At 41.6% G+C, this 27,683-nt stretch overlaps 1 protein-coding gene across 3 annotated transcripts in view; it reads right to left on the bottom strand.

Annotated features, from left to right (window-relative positions):
- Nucleotides 1–21,707: 21,707 nt before the first annotated feature.
- The window catches only part of CPVL (carboxypeptidase vitellogenic like), a 205,503-nt gene continuing 199,527 nt past the window's right edge, over nucleotides 21,708–27,683 (bottom strand). For all 3 annotated transcript variants that reach the window (XM_054494678.2, XM_054494677.2, XM_054494679.2), the window contains one exon: nucleotides 21,708–21,958. In XM_054494678.2, coding sequence (XP_054350653.1) covers nucleotides 21,848–21,958 — 111 coding nt within the window. In that variant the 3' untranslated portion in view covers nucleotides 21,708–21,847. The remainder of the gene's footprint in view (nucleotides 21,959–27,683) is intronic.

Genomic DNA, 27,683 nt, shown 5'->3' with positions numbered 1-27,683 from the left:
TTAAAGGTTGTATGTGATATCCCCCCAACCCACACACATAGAACATCCCTCTCTGATCTCACCTCCTGTTACCCTTCTTGCTAACACTGCTGTGGTCCCAGTACCCTTTTTGCTGTCCTGGTGCCCATGTAGAGCAGAATCCAGATACAGACTTGTGTATATATTTAAATGCTTCATTTAAATAGCTCATTTTATTCACTAAAGAGAAGAATTGATAGGCTGTCCAACAAATGGGGACATTCAGGATTGAACTCAGACAGTCTAAAGTCTGGACCTCCTGGGGGGTTGCTCCATTAAATTGCCTTTCACTTTGCTTGGTCTTTTATTTAACACTCAGAAACGCCTTGAGGTAGTTTTGCACCCAGAGAGTGGGTAGGCACATTTGCAGACTCTTCAGAGTAATCAGGTGTGAGAGAGGGCCAGGTGGGTATTAAAACCCATGAGTTGCTTCTTGGGCCATGGCAGAATCCTCACGGCTCATGGTAGGACCATCCACAGCTGCCTTTCTCCATGGTCCCTTGGGGATCTGGGAAACTGTGGCTGTGTCTGAGAACATGCTGTTTTGTAGTCTGCCTTCTCTATGGAGATATAACCATCTCCATATGTTTTCATACCATTTGCCATTATTACTGGTACATTGAACAAACAGGTCTTAGAGGGTTCAATTATAAAGCAACCTTATTTGTGCTTCCCAATATCTTTTTTTTTTTTGAGACAGAGTCTCACTCTGTCACCCAGGTGGAGTGCAGTGGCACCATCTTGGCTCACTGCAGCCTCTGCCTCCTGGGTTCAAATGACTCTCCTGCCTTAGCCTCCCGAGTAGCTGGGACTACAGGCACATGCCACCGTGCCTGGCTAATTTTTGTATTTTTAGTAAAGATAGGGTTTTGCCATGTTGGCCAGGCTGGTCTCGAACTCCTGAACTCATGTGATCGTCCCACCTCGGCCTCCCAAAGTGCTGGGATTACAGGCGTGAGCCACCGCACCTGGCCCCCAATATCTTTTAAAATCCAATCCTTGAGATATTTCTTTTTCATTGCCTGGATGAAACTCAGGCACGCCACAGTTTCTGGCCCTTCCAGGATGCAGGGAATGTAGGGAGATAGAGTGGTAAGAGCAGAAAAGCTCTTTCTTGATTGGCATTATTGTGGTCAGGTTTCTCCAGAGTTGGCACATGTTTCAAGCCAACTGTCTTTTTGGGGCTTTTTAAGAGACCCCACTGAGAGAAGACCTCTTCATTAAAATAGACTTCTTGATTTTAATGGATGATGGGTTCCTGCAGGGGCAGAACCAGGTGGCAGCTCTTATCCAGGAGCAAGGTGGGCACAGTTGCCATAATGGTCATAATGGAGCAGCAAGCAGAACGTCATAGCATACAGAGACCTTTGCTATTGGCTCACTATTCATAGTGGCCCTAGGACAAACTAGATGGGCAGTCTACTAAGAATTATCTGATTTATATAATCAGAAAATCTCTAGGTCTAGTGAATAGAAACCTGAGCTGTTCAATGGAGAGTCATTGCCTCTCATCTACATTCCAGACCTGAGTCAGTTCTAAAACATAGAAATCCTTAGATTGCTGATTTTCAAACCGTGGCCAAGAAGTTGCAGCAACAGCATCACCTGGGACTTTGTTAGAAATGCACATTATCAGACCCTGCCCCAAACCCACTGACACAAGAACTCAGGAGGTGGGTCCTAGCAATCTTCACTTCAGCTGATTCTGATGCATGCTAAGCCTTGAGAACCCTAAAGTTTAGATGAAGGAGAGGATTGGGAAGTTTGAGGAAGGACCCTATAACATTGCTATAAGTATCTAGCATAAATCTTCCTTTCAGTCTTCCCCAAAAGACATGTGGCCATTCACTAGGGTAACTGTGTACTGAGGAAGGGGGAATATCCAGGCTTTTGGTAGATTTCTGGACATTGGTTCTGAGTCTGTGCTAATCTCTAGAGACCCAAAATGCCTCTGACCCATTGGAGGGGGGCATCACTTATTGGTAAACAGGTAATAAATGAAATTTGGACCTGTGGCTGCTTCATTGGATTCCAATGGGTCTCTTCACCTGCGGTGTGGTTATCTTCCCATTCCTGAATGGAGTTGTCATCTCAGAAACAAAAAGAGCCCATCTCCATATGGATTTTCTGTCCTGTGTGGTGAGTATTAGTATGGTAGGCAGGACCAAGTGAAAGCTTCTTGGAATTTCCCCTTCCTAAGTAAGAGTAAACTGGAAGCAATACCTTATCCCTGGGGAAATGACAGAGATTAGTACTTCTATCTAACATTTGAACAGTACAGGAGTTGTTCTACTGTGTCCTCATTTAGCTCCTGTCTGGCACATACAGAAGGAAGATGGTTATTGGAGAACGACTGTGAATTCTTACAACATTAACAAGTTACTAGACCAGATGTAGTCTCTTTTATTGGATAACACAGCAGAGCTCTTGGCACTTCATATGCAGCTACAGATCTGGTGGATGCTTTTTTCCCCCAATACCAAATTAGCAAATATCACCAGAAGAAGCTTGCTCTCAACCAGCTGGAGGAATGGCAAAACACCTCCCTGTCTTACCTCAGGCCTGCGTTACCTCTCTTGCTCTCTGACGAGAACTAGTCTGCAGGAGCCTGGACCATCTTGGTATCCTGCAGAACATCCTGCTGATGTGTAATTGACATGATGAGCAGCAAGGAGCAAATATCGTACACCCTTAATAAGACAAATGTATGCCAGAGGGTGGGAGATGATCCCCAAGAAAAATCAAAGGCCTATTGCTTTGGTGAAGATTCTAGGGTTCCAGTGTGGTCTGGAGAATATTGGCATTTCCTCTCCAAAGTGAAAGACAAATTACTGTACTTTGTACCACCTATCACGAAGAAGAGCTATAATATTCTGTGGGTCTTTTTATTTTTGAGGTAACATAAACACTTTTAGAGTCTATTGTTCAGAGCAATGTTTTGAGTTACCTACTAAGCTGCAAGTTTTGTGTAGGGACCAGTGCAAAAAAGGGCTCAAGAGAGAGCATGGTTTCTCAGTCTTGGCACTATTGACCTTTGCGGGACAGGCAATTATTTGCTGTGGGGCAGTCCTGTGCATTGCAGGATGTTTAGTAGCATCCCTGGCCTCCACCTACCAGATGTTAGTAGCATCACTCCCCATAGTTTTGAGAACTGAAAATGTCTGCAGACATTGCCAAATATTTTCTGGGGTGCAAAATCACCACCATGTGAAAACCATTGGGCTACAGCATGTCTAGTTAAGCTTTAAGGTGAGAATCATTGGGCTACAGCAGGTCTAGTTAAGCTTTAAGGTGACTACAGTACTGGCTGACAACTGGACTGCAGCCTCGTGAGAGACCCTCAGCCAGATTCTCCCAACTGTGCTGTTCCCAGATTCCTGACCCTCAGAAACAATGTAAGATGATAAATGCATGTTGCGAAGTTTTGGGGTAATTTATTACTCAGGATACTCAGACAACTAATACACCAGTCCTCTGAGCCATAAGGTTAGGCATGCATGGCAGAAATCCATCATCAGGTGTAAGTAGTAAAATGGTATATACCAGGTTCTGTTTGAGCAGGTCCTTCAGGCACAAGTAAGTTTCAAGAGCAAGTGGCTGTGACTCCCACAGCATCTACTCTTGCTGCCATTTTAATTCACCATCAGTCCACATCTGTGACCTCTTAGGATTGACTGTTGACAGAGGAAGAAAACATTTGGGCCTGGTTCGCAGATGGTCCCTTGCAGTTTGGAGGCACCAGGTAGATGTGGACTGCTGAAGCATTGCAGCCCAAATCAGGAACGTGGTAAGAGGAGCTCTCTCAGGACCAAACACTGAGCACATTGTCTGGAGGGAGAGATGGCCAGAAGTAGAGATATATACCAATTTATGGGTCATTAATGGTTTTATTAGCATACTGGTGACAAGGAAGTCTAGGAAAAAGGTTTGCAGATGGACCTCTCCCTATGGGCACTATCACATGTGAATTCTCATTAGAGGGCATCCACTGATGAGGCCCTCAGCAGTCCACTGACAGGATGGCCTGTTCTGTGGATGTCAGTCAGCCCATTCCCAGCAACCCCGAGGCTTGCTTAATAGGCTCATGAAGAGCATGGCCATTGTGGCAGGGAGAGAAGCCAGACATGAGTTCAACAGTGTGGACTTCCCCTCACCAAACTGGTCTGGCTCCTGTCACTGATAAATGACTAACTTGCTGACAGGGGCTCTACCATCTCTGAGTCTCTGATGTGGAGTCATTCCCCAGGGGGACCAGTCAGCCATCAGATTATTGCATGGAACTTCTATTCTGAAGGACATGATTTTGTCCTCTGGAATAGGCACTATTTATTTTTTCTTTCTTTCTTTTTAAATAGAGACAGGGTCTCACTCTGTCACCAAGGCTGGAGTGCAGTGGTGCAATCATAGCTCACTATAACCTTGAACTCCTGGGCTCAAGTGATCCTCCTGCCACAGCCTCCCAAGTAGCTAGTACTACAGGCACTCACCACCATGCCCAGCTCTTTTTAAAAAAAAATTTTTTTTGTTCAGACAGGGTCTCGCTATGTTGCCCAGGCTGGGACACTATTTCTAAATATGCTATGCATTCACTGCCTGCAATGGGTTTATCAGTACCACCATCTGTGAACTTAACACAGAGCCGTATTTAATAGCATGATGATTATGACCAAAGAAGTTCTTCGCTTGTGACCGAAGAACTAATTTTACAGCAAAAGAAATACAGCATTGGTATCATGCCCATGGGACTTATTGGATTGTCATGTACTCCAGCACCCAAAGGTAGTTATCATTACAAAATTTAGAAATAGATAACTGAAGTTTCAAAAATGGTACCATCTGGAAGATAACTGCCTGCAGTTTAGGTGGCTTTCTTACTGCATGTAGATTATGCTTTGAATCAGCAAATGAGTGGTGCTGTGTCTCTCATAGTCAGGATACACAGACCTGGGAGTCAAGGGGTAAAAATGGGAGTGGCTTCTCTCACTATTACATCCTGAATATCACTCACAGAATATTTGCCCTCCTTCTACAAAACATAGATCAGCTGGTTTAAAGGTCTTGATTCCAAGGAGAGAATGCTTCCTCTAGGGGACACAATAATGCTCCACTGAACTGGAATTGATACTTCTGTCTGCCCATTTCAAGTTTCTTCTGCCACTAAATGGACAGGCGAAGATGAGGGTTACTTTTCTGGCTGGGGTGACTGATCAGAATTACCAGGAAGTAACTGGGTTGCCGTGACACACAATGGTGGCAGGGAGGACTATGTCTGAAGTCCAGGAAATTCTCCTGGGTGCCTCTTAGCACTTCTATGTCCAGGAGTAAAAGATACTGGAATAATATTGCAATCTGCAGGACAACTAAAGACTTAGACCCTTCAGAAATGAAGGTTTAAATAATCTTGCCAAGAAAAGAACCCCAGACAACTAACTTCAGATGCTGGCTGAAGGTAAAAGGAAGATGGAATGGACATTGGAAGAAGCTCATTCTCAATTATTATTTAACTATTATCATCATCAGTCAACTAGTTTTGTTACCAGTCACCAAAACAAATCCTGTAGCAGCTACACACATTTTCTTCTTTGTTTACTCTGCATAACACTGAGTGTTGGTGGTTAATTTTACAACTTAGCCTTTAGGTTGTAGAACATCCATTATAAAAGGTGCAATGGTGACTGAAAGAGGAAAAAATTTAACATCACCCTGAGATGAATACAGTGGCTGAGGCCACTATCTTACAGGGTTTTACTCTGAATTATCTGTTTGAGGGAGAGGGTGAACTTGTATTCATCTGTGTGAGGAATAAAGTTGCATTCTGTGAGGAAGAAGTGTGATGTTGCTATAGGGTGCGTACAATGGAATGTGTGGATGCTGAGTAGCAAAAGGGTGGATGTGCTGGATTGTGTCTCTTGACTCTTAAGTCCAAGTCCACCCTTCTGGATAATCCTCCATCCTCTTTCCCAGACTCACTCATCCAGCTGGTTTCATGGGAGGTGCTGGTGCTAGGTTCCAGTGTGGGAGGAGGAGATTAGCCATTTTTCCCAGCTGGCCTGGACTGCCTGTGCTCTGGGCTCCAGCAATCCGGGGATAGTTTCAGCAAGATCAACACTAAGTATCCCTGACAGGATTCAGCCAAGGGACAGTGGCAGCTTCCCAGCCTCTTTGGGTAAGAGCCCCTTCTTTTTTTGCTCCTCAGTCCTTCCAGTAGTTTTTAACCAATTTCCTGTGTTCCATCCTATTCTGCTTGAGATATATAGAGTGGTTTCTACTTTTGTGTTTGAGCACTGAATGATACATAGTTCCTTCCATATCAGTCCATAGCGAGCTTCCTCATTCTCTAGTTAAAAAAAAAAAAAAAAGGAATACATCATATTTAAATGAGAAGACCCAATAATGGATATTTAGACTGCTCTCAAACTGCCCTTTTAATCAGTAAGAGTAGTAAGTACATTTCCATTTCAGGAAAGTATTATCAAGGCATATATTTGGAAATTTTTGTGTCTTACCCCACTTGGAATTATACGTGCCAGAGCTCTTATGCAGGAATCTAAATGGCTGAAATAGGATTAAACTAGCCTGGAATCTAGAGAGCATTCAACTGCAGCTGGTTATTTATTACTTAGTAAGTATTTTGAAGTATTGTTCGGATATGTCCTAGCCTTATCTCTTCCAAATGAATTGCAAGCACTCAGAGCTTGATTTTTTGTCATCTTTTGAATATGTAAATGTGTCATGTTGGGAGGGGGGTTGGTAGTACCTCCCTCCTCTGTGATTCATGTCACCTGAATGTGTCATCCTACTGGCAGTCTAGGAAGAGCCCTGCATAGGTCTTAGGTTTTCTCTTGAGGAAGGAGCTCATGACACAGCCAGCACTTCCACATAGGATAGTAGCTCAAATAGAGGTCCAGTTTGTTTTATTATTGGGCTTATTCCAAATTCCTTTCATGGGGCACTGTGTTTTAGAAATGCTTTTTTCTTAATTATGAAATATTTTAATTGATTTGTGGGCAGTGCCTTTTATTCAGCCTGTGCAGCGCCTCTTATTCAGCCTGTGCAGCCAGTCCCTTTGGTCCAGCTCAGGGTTGGAGGGCTGCCTGGACCTGTTCAATGCCCTCAGCCCCGTGAGGCTGCCTCAGGCCATCTCACCCATCTGACACTGCTTCCACTGACTGCAGAATGAAGGCCTCTTTAGCTCTTTGCTAACTCCACCCCCCAACTCTGTTTCTTGATTTTATCTTCTTTAATTAATGAAGTGCACTTTTGCTATCTTCTTAACTTTTAGGTATTCAGATGATTCTGCCATTCCATTTCCAGCTCTTAGACTTGTTGAATGTTCTAAAATGGGAAAGGCTGGGTCCTGTTTATAGTTGCCTTGCCAACTCCCAATCAGTCTTTTCCTAAGGAAGATTTTTCTTTAGCCAGTCTACACTTTCATAGCAACTTAGAGTGTGACAGGAATCCTCAAACATTCAGAAGTGACTTGGCCGGTAGAGATACGGAGTTGCATTTCTAGCATGAATATCCAGCCTTGTTCCTTGAGGATTCAACTTTAATAATCTTTAACATAATCCCTTTAAAACACAAATCCCTGGCAAATCCAAGCTGCTTTGGTACAAAAGTTCTAGAGATTAAAACCAAAGCTGCTTTTGGTGGTAATGCTGTTATACCGTCAATCCCATTGCCAGCCAAATTAACAGAATACATTTCTAATAACCCACCTAATGCTGGTAAGCAATCAAGAGCCAGATCCATTTAACTCTCAGAAGCTTAAATGCTGTTAAATCACATTTCCTGTTCATGGGGCTGAATCCTAGAAGATGTACAAGGGTTGTTTTTCCAAGTACTCAGTGGAAAAAAAAAGAAGGCATGTAAAGGAAAAGGTTTTAGTACTTATATTTTATATTGATTATTTATAACATTTATATTGACTGTAATATTGAAAAAAATAGTTTATACTGATCATTTACTACATGAAACAGCATTACCTAAGATAAATGGTAACTGATTTGCTAATTTTCTAGATATCCACAGTCACAGGTAAGTTCACAGCTGGATCAGATACACCGTTAACAAAAACTGGTTTTTAAAACTATCAGAACAGGAAGAACATGGAAATTTCATCCCTAAATCCTCAATGGCACATTGGAGATTTCTTAATGCATATTGCTTTTCTTTTCACTGGAATTCCACATGCAAGTTGTGAAGTGCAAGACTGAACTATTAGAAGCTCCAGATTTGACATGATCGCAAATTAGTTTTACCTCTTGCTGGTACATATTCCCTATGTTCAGATTCATAGAAATCCCAGAAAACACATAGGTCTCCATCTCAATTTTGGTCAAAGGATTCAGTTCTACCTCTTTCATCCTGGCCCAGTTTTACTGCTGGGAGTCTCACTGGCTTTCTCTTTAGCTGTCAACAAATTTGGAGCAAGCTTTTCTCTCTGGGAAAAGATTACATATGGCAGTCTGGATTTTAGTTTATATTTTCATTATAAATGAGAGAGTCTTTTAAAAAGCCACTTAATCACTGCACAGCTTCATGTGGGATTTGGCCCACAGTTGTTGGAGTTCTAAGCTATTAAATCAGCTCTTTTCTAACTGTGAAAAGCAGAGGTTGAAATTTTATATTTTTTCAACTCCTCAACCACTGGCTTAAGTAGTTGAGTTATTAAGAAGAAAACAATATGGAGTATTTTTCAGAATAGACATTCGCTTTTGGTTTGTTTATCCACAGATGAAAAGAGTTGAGAAGATTTCATCTTAGCATATCTAATTTGAATTACATCTCTTCTACCAGAATCCTTTTCTCGGGCATAATGTAGCGGGAACCATCAGTTTGTTATTGCTGGCAGGTGTCAGCTTGTAACCAACAGAGGAATATTCCAGTCCTGCCATGACACAAAATAGAATTTGTATTTGTACTGGAAGAAAGGATTGACTTTCTAAATACCTTATTGTAGTTTATGAGTTTAAATTAAGCTAGATTTTTAAAAAATCTATTTTTAAGGGTCTCATTGCCTCTAAAGAGCAAAACTAGGTCAAAACTTCCCTTAACTTAAAGGTGGATAAACAATTCTATTTCACATAAAATACCATGAAATTGAAAAGATGACCAAACTCACAATTTCCCATTAGAAAATACCTCAGTTCATTCAACAATAAATATGAATGAACATTTACGAAGTGTCAGGTGCTCCACTAGGAGCTGTGAACACAGGACAGAACAAAACAGACAAAAGTACCTGTCCTCGTAGCTTTTCTTAAGGCTTTCTGGAATGAACTAAAACATTAATGAATTGTTAATATGAAAAACAAACTAGTTTTCTTCATTAAATGGGTGTAGTTGCCAATGTAATAAAAATTATAAGTTAAAAATACTACCCAAGAATTTCTGTGACACCAAGACAGAGGTCTTTGCTACTGTGCTGATTGTAATGAACAGAACTTTTATATCCATTTGTTCTAGGAAAGTGTTGTTCTCTGGATACCATCTTGCCAAAGAAAAAAATATATCTTTTCTGGGTAGATTCAGAAACAGAGCTGTAAATGATTCTGGCAGGATGAGCATGGAAGGGAGAAGATATTAACAACTGGAAAATGGCCTTGTTGCCAGAGGCTCCGTATGATGGCATTAGAAGCCACATGATAGAATTAGACTTGAGGTTATATGCAGGTCTGGTTAAGCTCAAAGCACCCATCAACTCCTTATGAACTGATTATAAGACAGCCATTGAGGCAGCTGAATGCACCTTTTATTATCTCAGGGAGGGAAGTCTTAGTTTGAGATCCAGTGTGTGGGGACAGTGATAAGAAATCATGTCTATATTCCTAGATGACTACCATCCTACAATCCCACCCACCCATCCCTCAGTTTCTATCTTCAGCCCCATCACACAGGACTCCCTCATTCGGGAAAGTTCCAACCTAGAACATCCCCATTGCTCCAGGGAAAGAGGAAAGAAGAACAGAAGAAGCAGGAGGAGGAGAGAGAGGGAGGGTGGAAGGAAGTAATTCTGTCTTTGCAAGTGGTTTAGATGTTCTGGGTGGTGCCAGCTGAGACGCAGCTGCTTTTGTCTTTGGACATCCTCCCACCTGGGCACCTGGGCGCCATTCTCCATCTGATGCTAATCATCTCCACCAAACTGTGGGTTGTTTGTTGGTGGTGATTATGGAGTTTGTTTTTTTCCCTTATATTTCCCATTAATTTTGTCCTGGCTTAGGTTTGTTTTCCTTCCGGTAATACAAGTCTTGAATAAATTCATTTGTTGCTTATGGGCAAAAGCAAATCTAACACAGCCAAAGATATCTTCAGACCTTAAGAATGTTGGTTCACCTGTAAAATTTGCATCTACTCCAAGAACACTTTACAGAGCCTTCCCTTTTGGCTGTGAACATTCCCTTCCACTTCTCCTGGGGCTAAGAGGACACCTCAGGACAGGTCCCACAGCTTCTCCAGAAAGAGCTATGCCCAAAGCAGATGGAAGGATAGGAGGCTGCATCAGAGAAGAGTGTAGACTTGCTGTCTGATTTCTATTAAGTTCTTTCTGATTTTTTTTTTAAACCCAGGCACATGTTTATTTTCATAGTCAAAGAGTTGTAATCTTGGACATTGAAAATAAATACATTTTGTGTATTTTAATTTATGGCTGTACTCTTAGGTAATTTTACTTGGTTTGAGCTCTGTTTCATTGTTTTACAAAATGGTCTGGCTCCGTTAAGAAGCCGCAAGTTATAGACATTGAATCAAGCTGAGTCATTCATCCAGAGAGAGAATTAGGAACAGCTGGGGGCGGCCACTAGCAGTAAAAGCAGAGGCCTGAGAGGAACAAAATGCCTCTCTAGGAAATGTTCCAATACTTCAACCCCAAACAGAGAGGGGAAAATCTCACAGGCACCATCTTGCTAATGATGGCAAATCGCTGAGAATGGTGAAGCAAGGATGTTCCTGGGCCAGAGACCAGACTCTGGCACCCTGCAGCCAGGGGCCAGGAGGGGCCATGTGGGCCAGCACACTGCCACAGGATACTGGTCTTCAAAGGGTTTGGTGGCCCACGGGTCTCCCTTTCTATAAAATTCAGGGTTACTGAGCACCCTCTGTGACCCTTGAAAGGGTCAGTTGCCTCATGACCTCTTTGCCCCAGTTGTTGGAGCCAGTTATAGAGAAACTGAATTTCAGTGAGTTAAAGGATGACATTAAAAGTTGCAGTATGATTAAATGAAGACAACAAGACATGGTATTGTCTCCGGTGTGGAAAAAATAGAATCTGCAAACAATAAAAGACTAGACAAATAATAATACTGTGGTTATATCTGGGCTATGGGCATTTCGGCCATTTTTGTGTTCTGTGTATTTATTTATATTTTTATGTGTTATGTCTTACTTCTCAGTGTGGCATAAATATCCACATTGGCCCCTCCCTTTTTCAGTCAGTATTTTCTAAGCACATTCTGTGTGCCTGGCACTCTGCTGGGGAAGCAGAGGAAGCAAGTCCCAAGGCTTTACCTTGAGCTGCCACCTTCCATGGCACTGAAATCACCAAGCTCTCCCTGGGGTGGCTGAGCTTCTCTTCTCAGGGCCTGGGCCCCTTGCTGGTCCTCAGTGCCGGTTGTGGACTCCGCCCAATACAAGTGAGATTCATGGCTGCCCTTCGCTCCAGCCCTGCTCAGACATCAGCTGTCAGGAAGGCCTTTCCTGGCCCCTCCGTGGATCACACTCTCACCTCCCATCAGGCTTTACTCTCCTTACCCTGCTGAGATTTTCATTATAGCACTTAGCAATATGTCTTTCTGTATGCATGTAGATATGTATGCATGTTGAACACTGACCTTTCATGGGAATACACTGTCTTTGAGGAAGGGTCTTCAATTCTGCTCATTGCTGTATCTCCATGACGCAGAACAGTGGCACGCTAAGTCTTGTTGACTTGAAGTCAGGTGCTCTTCTTCAAGGGGAAAAGTTGTATTATGAGTACTTGAATATATAGAGAATGAATCCCGATCCACAAATGCAGGTGATAAGAAATGTGGTTTCTATTTTCTACAATGATATTTTTAAAATTATGAGTTCCCACTCTGCTGGCAGAGTGGAAAATTTCCGAGGGTCCTCTGCCAATCAGGCCATCACATTGTGCCTGTCCCCAAAGTCCCTTCGTGCCTGGCGGCCTTCTGCTGCTTCTGGGCAAGGCTGAAAACCTCAGTACCTGTGGCCCCCGCTCCTCAGCTCCTCCACCTGGAAGCTCTTCCTCTCCCGGCTCTGGCCCAGACCTGGCCCCTGCCAGGAAGAAGAACCTGCCGAACTTGCTCCTTGCCTCAGCTAGGGGAATTACCTTTTAGTCTGACAATTCTTGCCTGTTTTTCCAAGCCATTCTGTTTCCTCAAACCCAATCCTCCCCTTGGACTCTGGCTTTTTAGAAGACAAAAGCTAGAAATGCTCCCAGGGTCCTTCTGCATCTCATCCTGCTGCTCACCTCCCTAAAGCAAGGACATGGGGTCAGCTATACCTGCTCAAAGGGGGAATGAAGAAGGAAAACGTCAGTAACTCTGACTAAAGGCAGAAATGTGCTTTCTTGGAGTGAGACAGAGAATGCACAGAAGAACATGATTATAAGCAGGGAGTGGGTAAAGAGAACAGGGAAGGAGGGAGGCTTACTGGCTCTCTTATGCTTTTGAGTTGGGTCTCGAAGGCTGGGCAGGATTTCATTTGACAGAGCATGCCTAACAGAAAGGCAGGAGCAGAAAGAAAATAGAGGTGGTGTTTGCATGAAGGTAAATCTCATCTGACTGGACACATTTGAACAGTGAGAAAATAAACCAAAAAAAGTAGGCTGGAGTCAGTTTGTGGCAGGCCTTCAGAGCCCAGGGTGTTTTGACATCAACTTAAGTAGTTGGCAGCCATTGAGTCAGAGAGCGAGTTGATTAGACTGCTGCATTAGAAAATGAAATAGCAACGCTGTCTAGGATGGATTAATGGCTGGGACTGGTGAAAGACTAGAGCAGGGAGATCTTTCATTAGGTTGTGCAATCATCTAGAAACTGGAAGGAAAAGGAGGAAGGAGCTACAAAAGATACTGCTGAAGTAGAGTAAACAGACTTTGGCCACTGGGTGAATGTAAAAGAAGGACAAGAGAAAGCTGTTGATGGTAAGAATATGGATGTTCTCGCAGACCGGGGAAAACGAAGGGAAGATGCTGGTTTGCGGGAGGATGAGCAGGCTGGTCATGTTGAATCTGGGTTTCCATCAGGACAGCTGGAGCTATGGGCAGGGAGCTCAGAAGAGAAGGCAGGACTTTCCCTGTGATAGGAAGAGAACATGGGTCATGACGCTGTGGGAGCATGTGGTGGTGAAAAAGGAAAATTGAGGGATATGGTGTCGGTTGCTTTGATGTTCTCAGCAAGGTAGGAGACAAGGCCATTTGCTGAGATAAGGGAAGCCACACTGTGTCATCTTGGAGTTTGAGAGTGGACACGGTTTGAAACAGCTGCACCAGTGAACAAAAAAGGTGTCAATTTCTGAGGAACAAATGTGTAGACCTGTACAACCTCAAGTGTTCTCTCCCATAAATACAGAATCCTTTTATGGTGGTTTAATAAAATCTGTCCAGGCAGATGTGAGAAGAAATAGCCTTTAAATCGCATATCTAGTTTGAGGCATGTATTATGTTTTATACCCTCTGATTTCTGGTGGATAGTTCTCTCTTTCTTATTGTTATGCCATTTATTAGCAATTTGTCTGTTTTATAAATTTATCAAGATGCTAGAATCCCTCAGCATGGTACACATGAAAACGTAGCAACCAGTCATTGCCAGCTCTCATGGTATGTTTCCCAGTGTCGAACTTCTGTCCCCAGAGATGCTTGTCATCACCTGCTGTCTACTCCAAATGCCAAGTTGTTTTCTTCACTTGCTGGCTTTGGGCAGAGGGGGAGAAATGGCTCATCACAAAGACCAGCAGCACCTTGGGCTTCAAAGGTGGGGGTTACACCTGCACCTGGGGCTAGGGAGAAAGGGGCAAGCCTAACATTCATTTCACTTTCTGGGGTGGTACCAAACGTTGCTGCTGGTGGTTCAAGAACTCATCCCATTTCACCTCCTTTTGGTCTTTTCCAAGGCTTCCCACACCTTCCTTGTCTCTCTATATTCTCATCTCCATTTTCATTTTATGGTACCTGCTGTTGGGGATCTAAGGATTTGTTTGGAGTGAGAAGTAGGGGAGAATAACACAAACCTCTCTGCATTCTTAGCCTTAGTAGCATTTTCTTTACTAAAAGACAACTCCATTGGAGTTGTTGGCACTGGTAGTTTTAAGCCACCTGGTTTCAGTTTACATAACTGACTGTGTCCTAATCACACAGGATTACTGAATTGTTTTTCTCTTCCTTTAATGCTTCTACGTTGAATATGTGACTATCAACTCTTTTTTTACTCTAATCCAGCCCAAGAAGAGAAAAACATTCCACTGAAGGGTAGGAAATGGCAGAAAATTTGGAACCGGGGTTCTGAATCGCATGCTTCCCGGGATGGCGCACCTTTCTCTTCTGACTGTCCAGTGAGGGAAGAATGTGATCTAGAAGGAAAGCCACATGGAGCTTGGTTTACTTATGAGGTCAAAACAGAATTGCATTTCTCATTCCTTAAGAAACTAGAACTCTTAAGGAATTGTTCTGAGGCTCTAACAAATATTAACATTTTTTGGGGACAGAGGAGCTCATTTAAGGGAACCGTGACTGATTAGAGATTCCGTTTCCTCTGCCCTAACAAGGAAGACACATTCTAGTGGAATTTTACCCTGAACAAACTACCTCATTGGAGCAAACAAAATCCACCCTTCATTCAGTCCAAGATCAGCTTCCATTTTCCAGGGCAACATCACTCCAAACCTTTTTTGATAGAATCCACTTTTTTTTTTTTTAACTTTTGTTTATTTTTGCCCCAAAGCCTTTGGCATTGTCCTCCAGTGAGTCACACTATGGAGCCATTTCAAAATGTCCTCCTTAAAGAATGTTTCTCTTCCCAGGGGAGATGGGAAATTGGTCAATGACAGCATGTTCTGGCATGTTACCGTGCAACGTGTGAGGATTTTAGTAAGGAGATACCATTTCACACGCCACCAAGGCCACTTGATGGATGGGCTTGCAGGGAGACAGCCTTCTAGATCTTTCCTGGCTCTACAGAGACAAGATGGGAAAACTAAAGCATGGCCATTAGGGGTTTCTTCCAATCAGTGTAATAAGGGAATCAGTCCTTCTACTCTCCCGTGACGGAAGTTTAGGGCAGTCATTTGCAAATTCAGATTTTGCAACAAAATACTTAAATCATCATGGGATGGAAGACAAAAATAACAGGAGAGAAGGCAGATACTGGCGTGTTTGGAGGCTTAGCAGGCTCCAGCACAGTAATGCTGGTGCCCAGGCCTGTACCAGTGATACTCTCTTCCCGTGGAAGGTCTCCAGTCTCACCCCCACTCCTTGGTTTGGAGTAATTAGTCATCCTCTGTCCTCTGTTCTCAAAGCTCTTCGGACCTTCATCTATTAAAGTAGGTGGCACACTGGGATTATTTATGCAGTGGTCACCAGCCTTCCCTTCATAAGCATCTGTCCCCATTTAGAGCATCTCAGTGGTAGAGGAGTTGGATAGATTTGTCTTCATATCTTCAGCACCCAGAGCAGGTCTTCAAGAAGATTAACATGGCACATCCTGCTGTAAGATGGAAGTGTGACTGAGCCAGGAGTCCAGGGCAATTTCTGTTCCTGGTGCTGAGTGTCTGGATTTTCCTATTCTTATCACACAACATCCCCACGTACTCGCAGGTCTCTCAGGCACTTCTTTTGCTCCCTTTGACTCATGTATGAAAATTTAAAGTATCATCAAACATTACTAGGTGTACATGTGAATTTTGATTGTGAACATTCATTGGGAAATTAGGGAAATTACCAGTGTGTATTCCCACTGCATGTCAAAATGTAGAGACTGGCTTTAATGTTTTTACTGAGCTTTAATATCTGCATATGGGGGATGTTTTCTGGCTCCTGGCTGCCCAACATCCAGGCTCCCTTTCTTCTAGTGACAATGCCCTGGGTTTGTTTTGTTTTGTTTTGTTTTTGGTCGTGGGCAATTGTCTGTCCCCCATTGGGTGCAGTCCTGATGACACTGAGTTCAAGGTCGCCCACCCTCCCTCCTCAGCATGAGATGAGTTTTCAGTGGCTGCCACTGGCTGTGGTGTGGGATTGGTGGGAGGAAGCTTTTATGTTTGAGTTTTTTGCAATGAACAGTTCTTTATTTTGCAATTTGAAAATTAAAGATTTAAGAAAAAGATTAACATTTGCCCAAAAGACCTGGCTAGACGCAGTGAAGTTTCTTGTGAATCTGTGTGAGCGGCAGCCGCAGCCCTGGCTTGCTGTCCTCACACACACAGCACCCAGGGGAATGCAGACAGCCCGCGTCATACTCCTGAAGTTGCCAAAAATCCCTTTAAAATTATTGAGCAGATGTCTTTTCTTGGGTTTGAGCGGATATAAATCACAGCAGTCTGCTTTTAATTCCTAGGCTCGGTGTCTTAGGGGCAACAAAATCAATCCCTTTCAGGTTGGTTTTCTGAATGTTTTTTAAATCTTCAGAATTTTAATAACAATAACTGCTACAATATGCAAGAAAAAGTAAACACATCTGTGCAGGTAGCTATATTTCACCCCAGGGCACACACTTCCTGTGTGATGGTGGAGTTGAACAGGCGACTCCCAGTCATCTCTGCAGCTGGCCCTGACCACCAGAGGTCAACCCCTCAGGGGCCCAGCACGGAGAATGAAATGGTTTCTGAGCTTAGAGCCAGAGGCTTACATGGCACAAAATGGACACAGCCCAGGCCCATATATCATTAGCAGTAAGAGTGGGGAGGGGAGGTGTTATTCACAAGAAGAAACAAAGGGAACGCCAGACTTTCCTCAGGAAATCAGGGTTTAAGTCAAGCAGCTCACCACAAGATCTTAGCCCTTGGTTTCTGGTCTTACCTGTCACATTTTTGGTGGCATTAGAAAAGATAACTTGGGAACTTCACATCAATCAATAATTAAATCAAAGCTCTTAGTACTTTCCAGAGAATCACAATTCAAATTTACATTAGCCCCTCTTGGGTCTCCAGAGTGGATACTGCATCAAAAAGTTTCCAAGGGTCTGGTTTACACCACTTTCAAAGTAAAGCCAATTAATAATGGCAGTACAGACCCTATTGCCTACCCACTGATAGGTGAGAAGCGCTGAGGGATCCGGAGCAGGGTGCCTGATGGGAAGAGGATGGGGTTGAACAGAGACCCACTTTGATTCCTGATGGGCTCTGCCATTAGCTGTGGAAACTCAGGGGTGTGTGTGCGTGTGCATGTGTGTGTCTTCCTTTTCTTTCTTTCATATAAAAGAAAGCATCATATATTGTTAGATGCCTTGCGTTTTTTTTTAATAACATAACGAAATTGGAACAAAGTTTAAGGCTACTTTTAGACTTTCTGTCATCTCAAACAGTGGTCTCCAAATCTTTTTGCTGTCAACTTTATCATTAAAAAATTACTGAAGATACATATATATAATATATATTTAATATATAATATATTCCACTCTGATTAAAATTTCATAATGTAAATATTAATACAGCAGTGGCATGATTATACTCTATAAATAATTATATATATTATAGATTATAAATATATTGTTATATATTTATATATAGATAAATAAAAATTATATATTTATACATTATAAATGTTATATATTTATTATATATAATTATATAACATAATAAATTATATAATTATAAGAATTAGATTTATATATTATATAAATGTTATATCATATATAAAATTATTTCATTTATAAAGTATAATCATGCCACTACTGTACTAACAATATTTACATTATGAAATTTTAATCAAAGTGGAAACTGCAAAAGGATAAAGATAAATTTTAAATACTTAATTTTAAAAAATTGTATTTGATTTTTAATGGTAAAAAATGCTTTCTAAAATATTACTGTTAATATCTTCGATAGGACCAATGTGTTGAATATGCCTTGTCATTTTCAAAAACTCTTGGGTTACCCTTTTGTGATATAGCCGTTCAAACGTCTGGCTATACATACAGTTTATTTTAATGTTTGGTTTCAAAGTCCATCAGAGCTGAAAAAGACACTTAACAGAGGTATGTAGGTCCAATAGAAGAAATGCCTCACCAGATGAGCTTCACTAATTCCCAAAACTCATTTTTCAGTCTCATCTATTGCACAAAGACAATTGTTGAAATTTTCTTTGCTTTTAAGGGTTTTTTAGTTTTGTTTTTGTAATGTGCATATAGTAAGATGGGAACATTTCCAAACATCTGTTTTCAAAAGGCTCTTGCCATCGATTCAATTTCTTTTGAAAAGAAGTTAACTTTCTCCTAATTAATTTCACTAAGTGAAAATATCTCTTCTACCTTGAAAAGATGAATTGTGTGTTTACTTTAAAAAACATATCTGCTAGGCGACATACTAACAATCACCACTTGCCATGACAGCACGTCTGCAATGCTTGTCTTTTTGTCAAAGAAAGGATCCAGGACTCAACCTCAGGTTCCACGACTCCTTTAAATGCACTACCATGAGATAAGCAGTGTGGTACAGGAGTCCCCCTTGACCACTGGCCATCAGATTGCAGTGATATAATCATCCTACTCTTTGAAAGGCTTTGTTTTTATGAAACTAATCATATTGATAACATCCTATATGAATGTCAATTGCAATTATTGGCAATATGCTAGACGCAGGACCGTGAGAAGATGCTTCAGTGCACCTCCTCCATGTGCCTCTCCCTCTTTGCAGATGTTGTCTGCCTATAGCAATTGCAGTCACATAAGACATCTGACTGTCTCATGTCTGAACTGAGGGAGGGCATCATGAGAATCCGGCATTACATACTAGGAAAGCTTAATTGTGTTCTCATTTTGAAATGAAGCAAATATAGACAGACATTCTAGTATTTTCTCCTTGGACTGTAATGGATTGTCTTGAACATCTATGGAGGCCATGCACTGTACTTGGAGAGTCTCTACACAAAGGACTCTCTACAATTAAATCCAAAAACTAGTTTTTCTTTAGTTTCCCTTTCTTATAAAGTAAATTACTTGCCAGATTCAATCTTTTCCTTTCTTCTTCTAAAGTAAAATACTTGCCAGATTCAATCTTCATAGAACTGTATCCTCAAATGAGTTGGCTAGGGTTGCCCCTGGAAGGTCTGGCAACTTGTGCCCCCACCGCCACCTCAGTGCTCCCCACTGGCCTAGTATCTGGGTCAGGGTGATGATAAAAATGAAAACATCTACAGTTTCCATGTATTGAGCTATTATCCTGTGCTATTCCCTATGCTAAGTGCTCTGGAAAGATATCAGTTCTCTTTATCCACTGTAGCTATGTTCTATAACATCTATGCAGACAGAATTAGCAAATTCTGAACCATTGCTTCTATGCGAAATACAGGTTTAGGTTCCTTCAAGCTTGTGGGTCACAACATTCTTGTCAACTGATTCATACATAACCTTAAGTGTGTTTCTTAGTCACCTTTAAAATGTTGATTCATTAACATGGAACTCAGGGCCAACAGCACTTCAACTCATGCCTGAAAAAAACAAAATACCTGCTTGTATTTTCTCTGTAAGTCACTTCACAGTCTTCTTGCACACTAGTCAGTACTTCAGCACCGTGCTTGAGGCCATTTTAAACAGCAAAATCAGCCACAAAAAAAGCACAAAAATGCCAAAAAAAAAAAAAAAAAAGTGGCACTAAACAGACTTAGAAAAGGACAACTGGGCTGGGCGTGGTGGTTCATGCCTGTAATCCCAGCACTTTGGGAGGCCAAGGTGGGAGGATCACCTGAGATCAGGAGTCCAAGACCAGCCGGACCAACATGGCGAAACCCCGTCTCTACAAAAATACAAAAATTAGCTGGGCTTGGTGGCGCGCACCTGTAGTCCCAGCTACTTGGGAGGCTGAGGCAGGAGAATTGCTTGAATCCAGGAGGCAGAGGTTGCAGTGAGCCGAGATCACACCACTGCACTCCAGCCTGGGCAACAGAGTGAGACTCCGTCTTAATAAGAAAAAAAAAAAAAAGAAAAAGATGATTGTTTACAGTATGAAAGCTGAAACAAGAAGGCAGAGTGTCTCCTTCTTTGACCCCATACACTCCTTCTTTGAGCACATACACTGGGAATGTGTATGTTGGGCAACTGAAATTTTCTGCCACTCTGTACATGACCTCAAAAGAGCAACCGTATTGATATTGGGGTTACAAATACATTTTTTAGCAAGTAGACTCCATTTGCAAACATGAAATTCTTGAATAATGAGGATCAACTGGGTCATCTCATAGTACCCTTGTAAATAGGTACTACTCTAGTGACATGTGAACCCAAAAGAACCTCAGAAGTCTCCTCTTCTGGCTACCTTCCTTGAGTTTTTGGGGGGCTGGTATGGTGAAGTGACTTCTCCTAAAACGTCCAGCGCATGTGTGATCCATATGAAACTAAACCCAGGTCTCCCAGCCAGTCAGTGCCCTTTCCAGTACATAGTTATGGGACCAAATACAGCTAATTTAACTTGCAGATGGGGCTACATGAAAAACTTCTTGCATCCTACCCTGCCCCAGTTTATTCTCTGCAATAATTAAAATCTGCTTTTGATCAGAATATTTGATTTAATGACTTCTAGGACATGGGTACAATGAACAATTTAAAAAGGAAGATCACAAACCTGAATGAAATCAGGCACAAAATGAGAAATTAAAAGAATAAACTCCATAAAATATTTGCCGCAAGAACAGGCTTTGACTTTTTAAATTTAATTCTCCAGTGAGCCAATTCATAGATGGGTAATATGAGAAGGAAGTGATGTGGAAAAATCCACACATCTTGTAGAATTTCAAAGAGATGTGAGCACATGATGCATAAATCGAAAAGATGTGCCAGGATGTGATATTTTAGTTAGAAAACTGCTAATGAATGTATATTTATAAATGTATATATTGATGCCAGCTTATCTTAATTTTTTTGGATATTCTAACAATGGTACAAAATTAGGTTGTTCTTTATTTGGAGAAAAGAAGTAGAGAATTTGAAGCCCAAATTAAAATGGCTCTTATAACTAACGTAGCCTGCAGGCTCTTTCAGAAGTGTGTACACCTCAAACTCAAAAAAGGAAAAAGAAAACGAAAAGGCAAAGATTGTTTGTTCTCTGCATAAGAGCCTCTGCTTATCAAGAATTTATTCATCATTACTTTTATATATAAGATTTTTATTTCAAAGAATTCTTTTAAGACTTTATACATTTGAGAATCTTTTCCCCAAAACTATTATAGCTTCATCCATTTATTTGGGATAATTGAGCTATTCTTATCCAATAATATTTCCAAACACCTTCATATGCATGGCATGCCAAACTTAATGTTATTGGCAGAAAAAGATGTTGTTACAGCTTTGTTTGTTACAACTGCACTTTTCACTTACTCTTAGGAGAAATTAAAAATTCCTATTCAAGACCCTAAAATTTCATTTATATATATCTTGTCTCAGTGTCACATCATCCATACCTTTCATCCTTTAAGTTAAATAATGTAATTCTTACTCATGTACTCATGTTAATTTTGTAATAAACATCTCCCCCCAAAAACAAAAGCTCACTTGTTTCAAGGATAATTTTTATTGATGAAAAAATCTTGCAGATATGAAAAGATAATTTTCTTATTCCTATGACATTTTCTGTTTTTATGATTTTCTTTTCAGCAATGAAAACCTCTGATGTTCTCTTTTGGGAAGGTAGGTTATCCAACATAAGGATCCCATCCTTTTCCATAAATGAATCGATTAATCATGTCAAAAGCTCTCAGAGGCTGGTCATAGGGTAAAATATGTCCTCCACCTCGAATAATTACCTTAAAAAGAAAAAGAATGGAAATTTAGAGAAATGGATATTCTAAATACATGAAAAGTTTTCATTCAGATTAAACTCTATTTAAAACTCACATGAAATACAGAACATACTCTCCCAGTGCATGCCTTTGGACAAGCTGCCTATCTGGCTGTTGATGGCTTTAATAATAGGCATGTTAAGGTAGAAAAGTTTTAAAACTTAGTTAATTTTATGCAAAGTTGTGTTCTTTTCTCATGAGTGTAAAAATGGAAAATTATTCCTTGTCTTTTTCCTCTTGAGAGTGATCTGCCTGCTCCCCGCAGTTGGGAGTGCTGCGCTGCAAGTGTTACCTGGTGAGGCCCACCTCCAGCCCACTACTTCTGGTATATCAGGTCTGCCTGCAGTGGGGTGGATTGTCTACTTAATTCCACCCTTCAGTTAGCCAGCCCAATTGTCCCTCACATTGAGCCATACCTTCCATTTTAGCCTTTATCAGTAACGAAGGGGAAATTTGGGTTCTCAAAAAAATAAAAAAACAGAAACATCCTTGACTGAGGCAGGAAGATGACCTGAACCCAGGAGTTGGAGGCTGCAGTGAGCTAGGATCATGCCACATGCACTGCACTCCAGCCTGGGTGACAGAATGAGACCTCATCTCTTAAAAACAAACAAACAAACAAAACAAACAAAAACTTGACACTTGAAATAAAAGAAAGTCATGTTTTGAGCAGCATAGAGTTAGAACATTCTTTTTTTTTCTAATATTGGATTATAAAACATTTTAAAACATAGCAAAGTCGAAAACAATTCATATAGTGACGATTTTGAGTCATGAACTTTCACTTTACTTGCTTTCTCACATAAGGGTGCCTCTATCCATCCCACACCCATCCATTAATCCATCTTATATTTTTGACACATCTCAAAGTAAAATGGGCACGTAGTGCACTTCCCCCAAACGCTTCAGCATCACATTATTCGTCAGAGTTTAATATGTGTTTACAGATTTTCTTCTTTTGAGTCAAGTTAAGATACAATGAAATGCACTAGTCTTAAGTATAGACTCACCAGTTCTGACAAATGCACTTATGTAACCCAAGCCCTTGTTGGGTGATATAAAGCATTCCTAAAACATCTCTAATGATGGGATCAAATCAACAAAAGGGGACTGGTCTCTGTACTCGTTAAGCCTCTAGCGTCAGCTAATATTCCAAGTAGAGGGAAACGGGAAGCTGTCATGATTCAATGCCAAAAGGGCAAGGACTGACACTGAGGGTTGGGAAGTTACATGCAGGAGAGGTCAGCCTGGCCTGAGATGTCTTGTTCCATATGTGGAGAATGGACAGGAGGTACCAGTGCATGAAGTGAATAAACGTATGCAAAAAGGACATCACTTTCAGTAACTTCTCTGCAGAATCACGATCAGCAATTAAAGGTCACTTTCACAAGGCCCTTCCTAAAAGGCTGGGTTCTTCTACTTGTCTCAATCTGAAGGAAACTGAGGCAGAAAAAGTATATTTGGATAGTACATGTATTATATTGAAAATCTGCCCCTATATCCCAACACCCTCCATCTTACAACCCTGACATGCGGTAAGTAGGATTAACACTATTAGATGATATTTACCTTGCAACTCGCAGCTATACAAGCTGCGCACTGAACAACTACAGGGAGCACCATTCACATGAGCATTGAGATGACTGAGCTATTTGGAATTATTCAGTGACTTGTCCAGGTCACACAATTGTAAGTGAGATAACTAGCTAGAACCCTGACTTCTGATGCAAACACCCGTGTGGTGTTTTTAATCAAATCCTCATACTCAATCATTCCTTACCTTTGAACTGAAATTTGCAGCTTAGTCACGGAACATTTTTATTCACCTCCCAATAGCCCTCTGAGGTTTATTGATGAAAAAAAATACTGCAGATATAAACATAATTTTCTGTGTTTTTGTATTTCACATATTACAATGAGGGAGGCAGATCCCATTTGCAGATGTGGGACCAGACTTAACTCTTTCACATGCAAATGTGAAACTTTTGTGTTTTGCTGCAGTTGATCAATGGTCATTTGTGCCTCACTGCAATGACAGCGAAACCCATCTACCATTTGTGTAGAAGCTTGCAACTGGAAACCCAACATGCCCACTTTTTATCACAAACTGAAAGTAAACATGTGTGACAAGAACCTCTTCATAGGACTCTAGAGGGAAACTTTTGCTGCCCCGCAATCCCAGGCTAGACATTTCTTCCTGCAGATTTTCATCCGTATCTTTGGCCCTGGCAGGAATCTGATGAGTGATTTCTGTGCAGCTTCAGCTCAGCTGAGGACACTTAACAAAGTCATATGTGTGACAAAACCCAGCTGCTTCAACTGGAAATGAGTTTGGCAGCAATGGTCCGGAACAGCAATAAATTGAATACCCAAGAGCTAAAGGTCATCCTGCCCCCAGAAGCAGTGCTGCAGCTAACAAAGGATAAACAAAGGATAGCACAGTGCTTCACAGCCTGGGCTCAGAAGTCAGAGTGCAGGAGCATAGCAAGAGGCACTGCACGTTGTGTGACCTTGGGCAAGGAACTTAACCTCACTGAGCCTCAGGTTCCTTTACTTTACAATTGGGAAACAAGTATTACCTCGTGGGGTAGTTGTGAGTTGTGTGAGGAGTTAGTGGAATAATGTCCCTGGAATACTTAGCACAGTGCCCGGCCTGGGATGGTCTTCAGTAAATATTGGTCATTTTCTTTATTCTTCCAACACTTATCTATATTCAAAATCCAGAATCAAAATGCCTATATCAGGAGGATTGCTTGAGATCAGGAGGATCGCTTGAGTGCAGGAGTTTGAGGCTACAGTGAGCTGACTGAGCCACTGCACTTCAGCCTGGGCAACAAAAGGAGATCCCATCTCTAAATATAAATAAATATATATGTATATATGCTTATATGAACCTAAACTACCCTAGAACATGGTGTTCCTACATTTTCATTAAAAACCTTGGTTTAAAAAGGTTGTTTAAAACAATGGTTCTTGGCTGGGTGCAGTGGCTCACGCCTGTAATCCCAACACTTTGGGAGGCTGAGGTGGGCGGATCATTTGAGGTGAAGAGTTTGAAACCAGCCTGGCCAATATGGCGAAACCCCATCTCTACTAAAAATTTTAAAAAAATTAGCCAGGCATGGTGATGCACGCCTGTAATCCCAACTACTGGGGAGGCTGAGGCAGGAGAATCACTTGAACCTGGGAGGCAGAGGTTGCAGTGAACTAAGATGGCACCACTGCACTCCAGCCTGGGCGACAGAGTAAGACTCCACCTCAAAAACAAACCAAAAAACAAAACAATGGCTCTCGAATTTGAACATGCATAAAAATACCTGAGCTCATTAAAAGAGATCGTGAGGCATCACCTCCAGACTTTCCAATTCTGAAGGTCCAGAGCAGGGCCTAAGAATTTGCATATCTAACAGTTCCAAAGCAATGCTGATGCTGTTGTTCCAACTGCTTGTTGAAAACCACTGTTGAGAATTTTTTCTATTCTGTGGCAAACCAGGGAATTCTCTGTTTACATCAAGGTAATTTGATTAACACCTACTCATGAATACAAGTAGAAATTTGTTTAATACCTACTCACGACTTCACTTCCTGGGTATCCGCTCTCCTGGTATTTACTCACACACATGCGCACTCACACACACCTTCCCTGTCCATAATTATCAAGTGGTGAAGGAGGGCTGAAGGGGTCAGGTGTTCTTACTCTTCCTCTCAGTGACCTACCTGATCCTGGTCCAATTTCTGAGCTGCCATGTGTAATGACCCCAATGGCATTGTAAATTGTGCCATTAATATTGGGGGAAAAGAAAGCTCATTAAAGGACAAAGTTGTTTCACATGCCACAAAATTCCCAAACAAAGCATATTCTTAAGCAGATTCACATACAGCATTTTACTGATATTAACTTCAAAAATATATTTTTTAGTGTGGAAAAATAAACCACTCTGTTGTTTATAATCAAGCCACTCACCATTCACAAATCAAAGATAACAGACCACTCAGCAGCTTTTAGAGGTGAGTAACAAAATGTGGCGGGGCTGTAATTACGTATTTAAATGTGACAAGATTAACTCAGGGCTCCCTGAATAGAACTGTCTATTTTGGGTACCTCCACACTAGAGCTGCAGCCTCTAACCTCATGTGTTCCAGATGTTCCAGGGGGTCACAAATGTGTCATGAATTTCAACAGGGTTATACAAACACTTTAAAGCTTCATTCCACTTTATTTTTTAGAAAACGATATAATTCTCCCTGGAACTAGAAACACAGACCTGCCAGTAAAGGTTTCCCAGTTGTGCCTGTTTAGATGACAGAAAAGAGAGGGAAGTTCACAGTGGGCTTGTTGATGTAGATGTGTCAGGGGAAGCTCTTGGGGGTCTGGAAGGAGATCAGTGGACGGAGAGTGGTGGGTAGGGTGGGGGTGGAGGGATCACCGCAGACAGAGGAAACTGTGCGTGGAAATGCAGGAGGCGTGGAAATGCAGGAGGCGTGGAAATGCAGCGGGGGTGAAATTGTGGGCACGTGCAGTGGAGGGATCACCGCAGACAGAGGAAACTGAGTGGAAATGCAGGAGGTGTGGAAATGCAGGGGGCGTGAAACTGTGGGTGCGTGCAGCAGAGGGATCACCGCAAACAAAGGAAACTCTGCGTGGAAATGCAGGGGCCGTGAAGCTGCGGGCGCGTGCAGCAGTCTGTACGTCGTCCCATTCATGCAGGAATAGAGGGAAACAGAAGAGACAGATGAACAGGCAAACACTAGTGGGACCATATGATGCCCCAAGTGACATGCTGGGATGAGTGGACCTTATCCTATCGGGCTTTAAAAGCAATTGTGGTAAAATACACTTAACATAAAATGACCACTTTAAACATTTTAAATTGTACGATTTGGTAGCATTTAGTATATTCACACTATCTTGTTGCAGAATATTTTCACCACCCCAAAGGAAACCCATATACATCAGTAATCACTTCCCACTCCCCGTCTCCCCACCAGCCCCTGGCAACCATTAATCTGCTTTCTGTCTCTATAGACTTGCCTATTCTGGATATATCCTAGAGGGTTTTAAGTAGGGTAGTGACATGCTTATGTTTGCATTGTAGAAAAATGACTTAATGTCTAAGGAGAAGGCTAATTTGGAAGGGAGTGATACTGGCACAAGGAGGCAATAGGAGACTACCAAATCAGATAAGAGGATGTGGGCTCATGGGAGGGATGGGGAGAAGGGGAAGGAGAAGAGGGTAGTAAGATGGAACCAATAAAATCAGTGATTAATCTGATATAAAGGTTAAGTGAGACTTTCTCTACCCATCCCCAACACATCCCCCCCATTTCAGGCTTGTGACATGGGCAGATTTGCAAAGGTGGTGCTACTCACCAGGAAAGAGAAAAGAGCCACATGGGAGCTGCAAGTTTGGCAGGCAGAATACGTAGGATTGGTTTATTGTTTCTGCTTTCCAGTATAGAATGATGCATACCCTCAAGAGAATCTGTTTGTTGTGGTTTCTGATTTACATGTAAGTTCTTTTCACTACTTTTATTCCATTCCACATTTACTAAATCTTATCTTTTAGTTTGCTTTCGGACACTAACTATAAGTAGAAATAACGTAAATAGCATTCAAATAAAAATATATTGAAAAGGTACTTGGGAATGAGAATAAAAAACAAGCCAAAGCTTGTTAGCAGACACTTCT

Source organism: Pongo pygmaeus, chromosome 6, assembly GCF_028885625.2.
Source record: "Pongo pygmaeus isolate AG05252 chromosome 6, NHGRI_mPonPyg2-v2.0_pri, whole genome shotgun sequence".
NCBI classification, from domain to species: domain Eukaryota; kingdom Metazoa; phylum Chordata; class Mammalia; order Primates; family Hominidae; genus Pongo; species Pongo pygmaeus.
The sequence above is the reverse complement of the archived record's forward strand: the minus strand, read 5'-3'. Positions and strand labels throughout refer to the sequence as shown.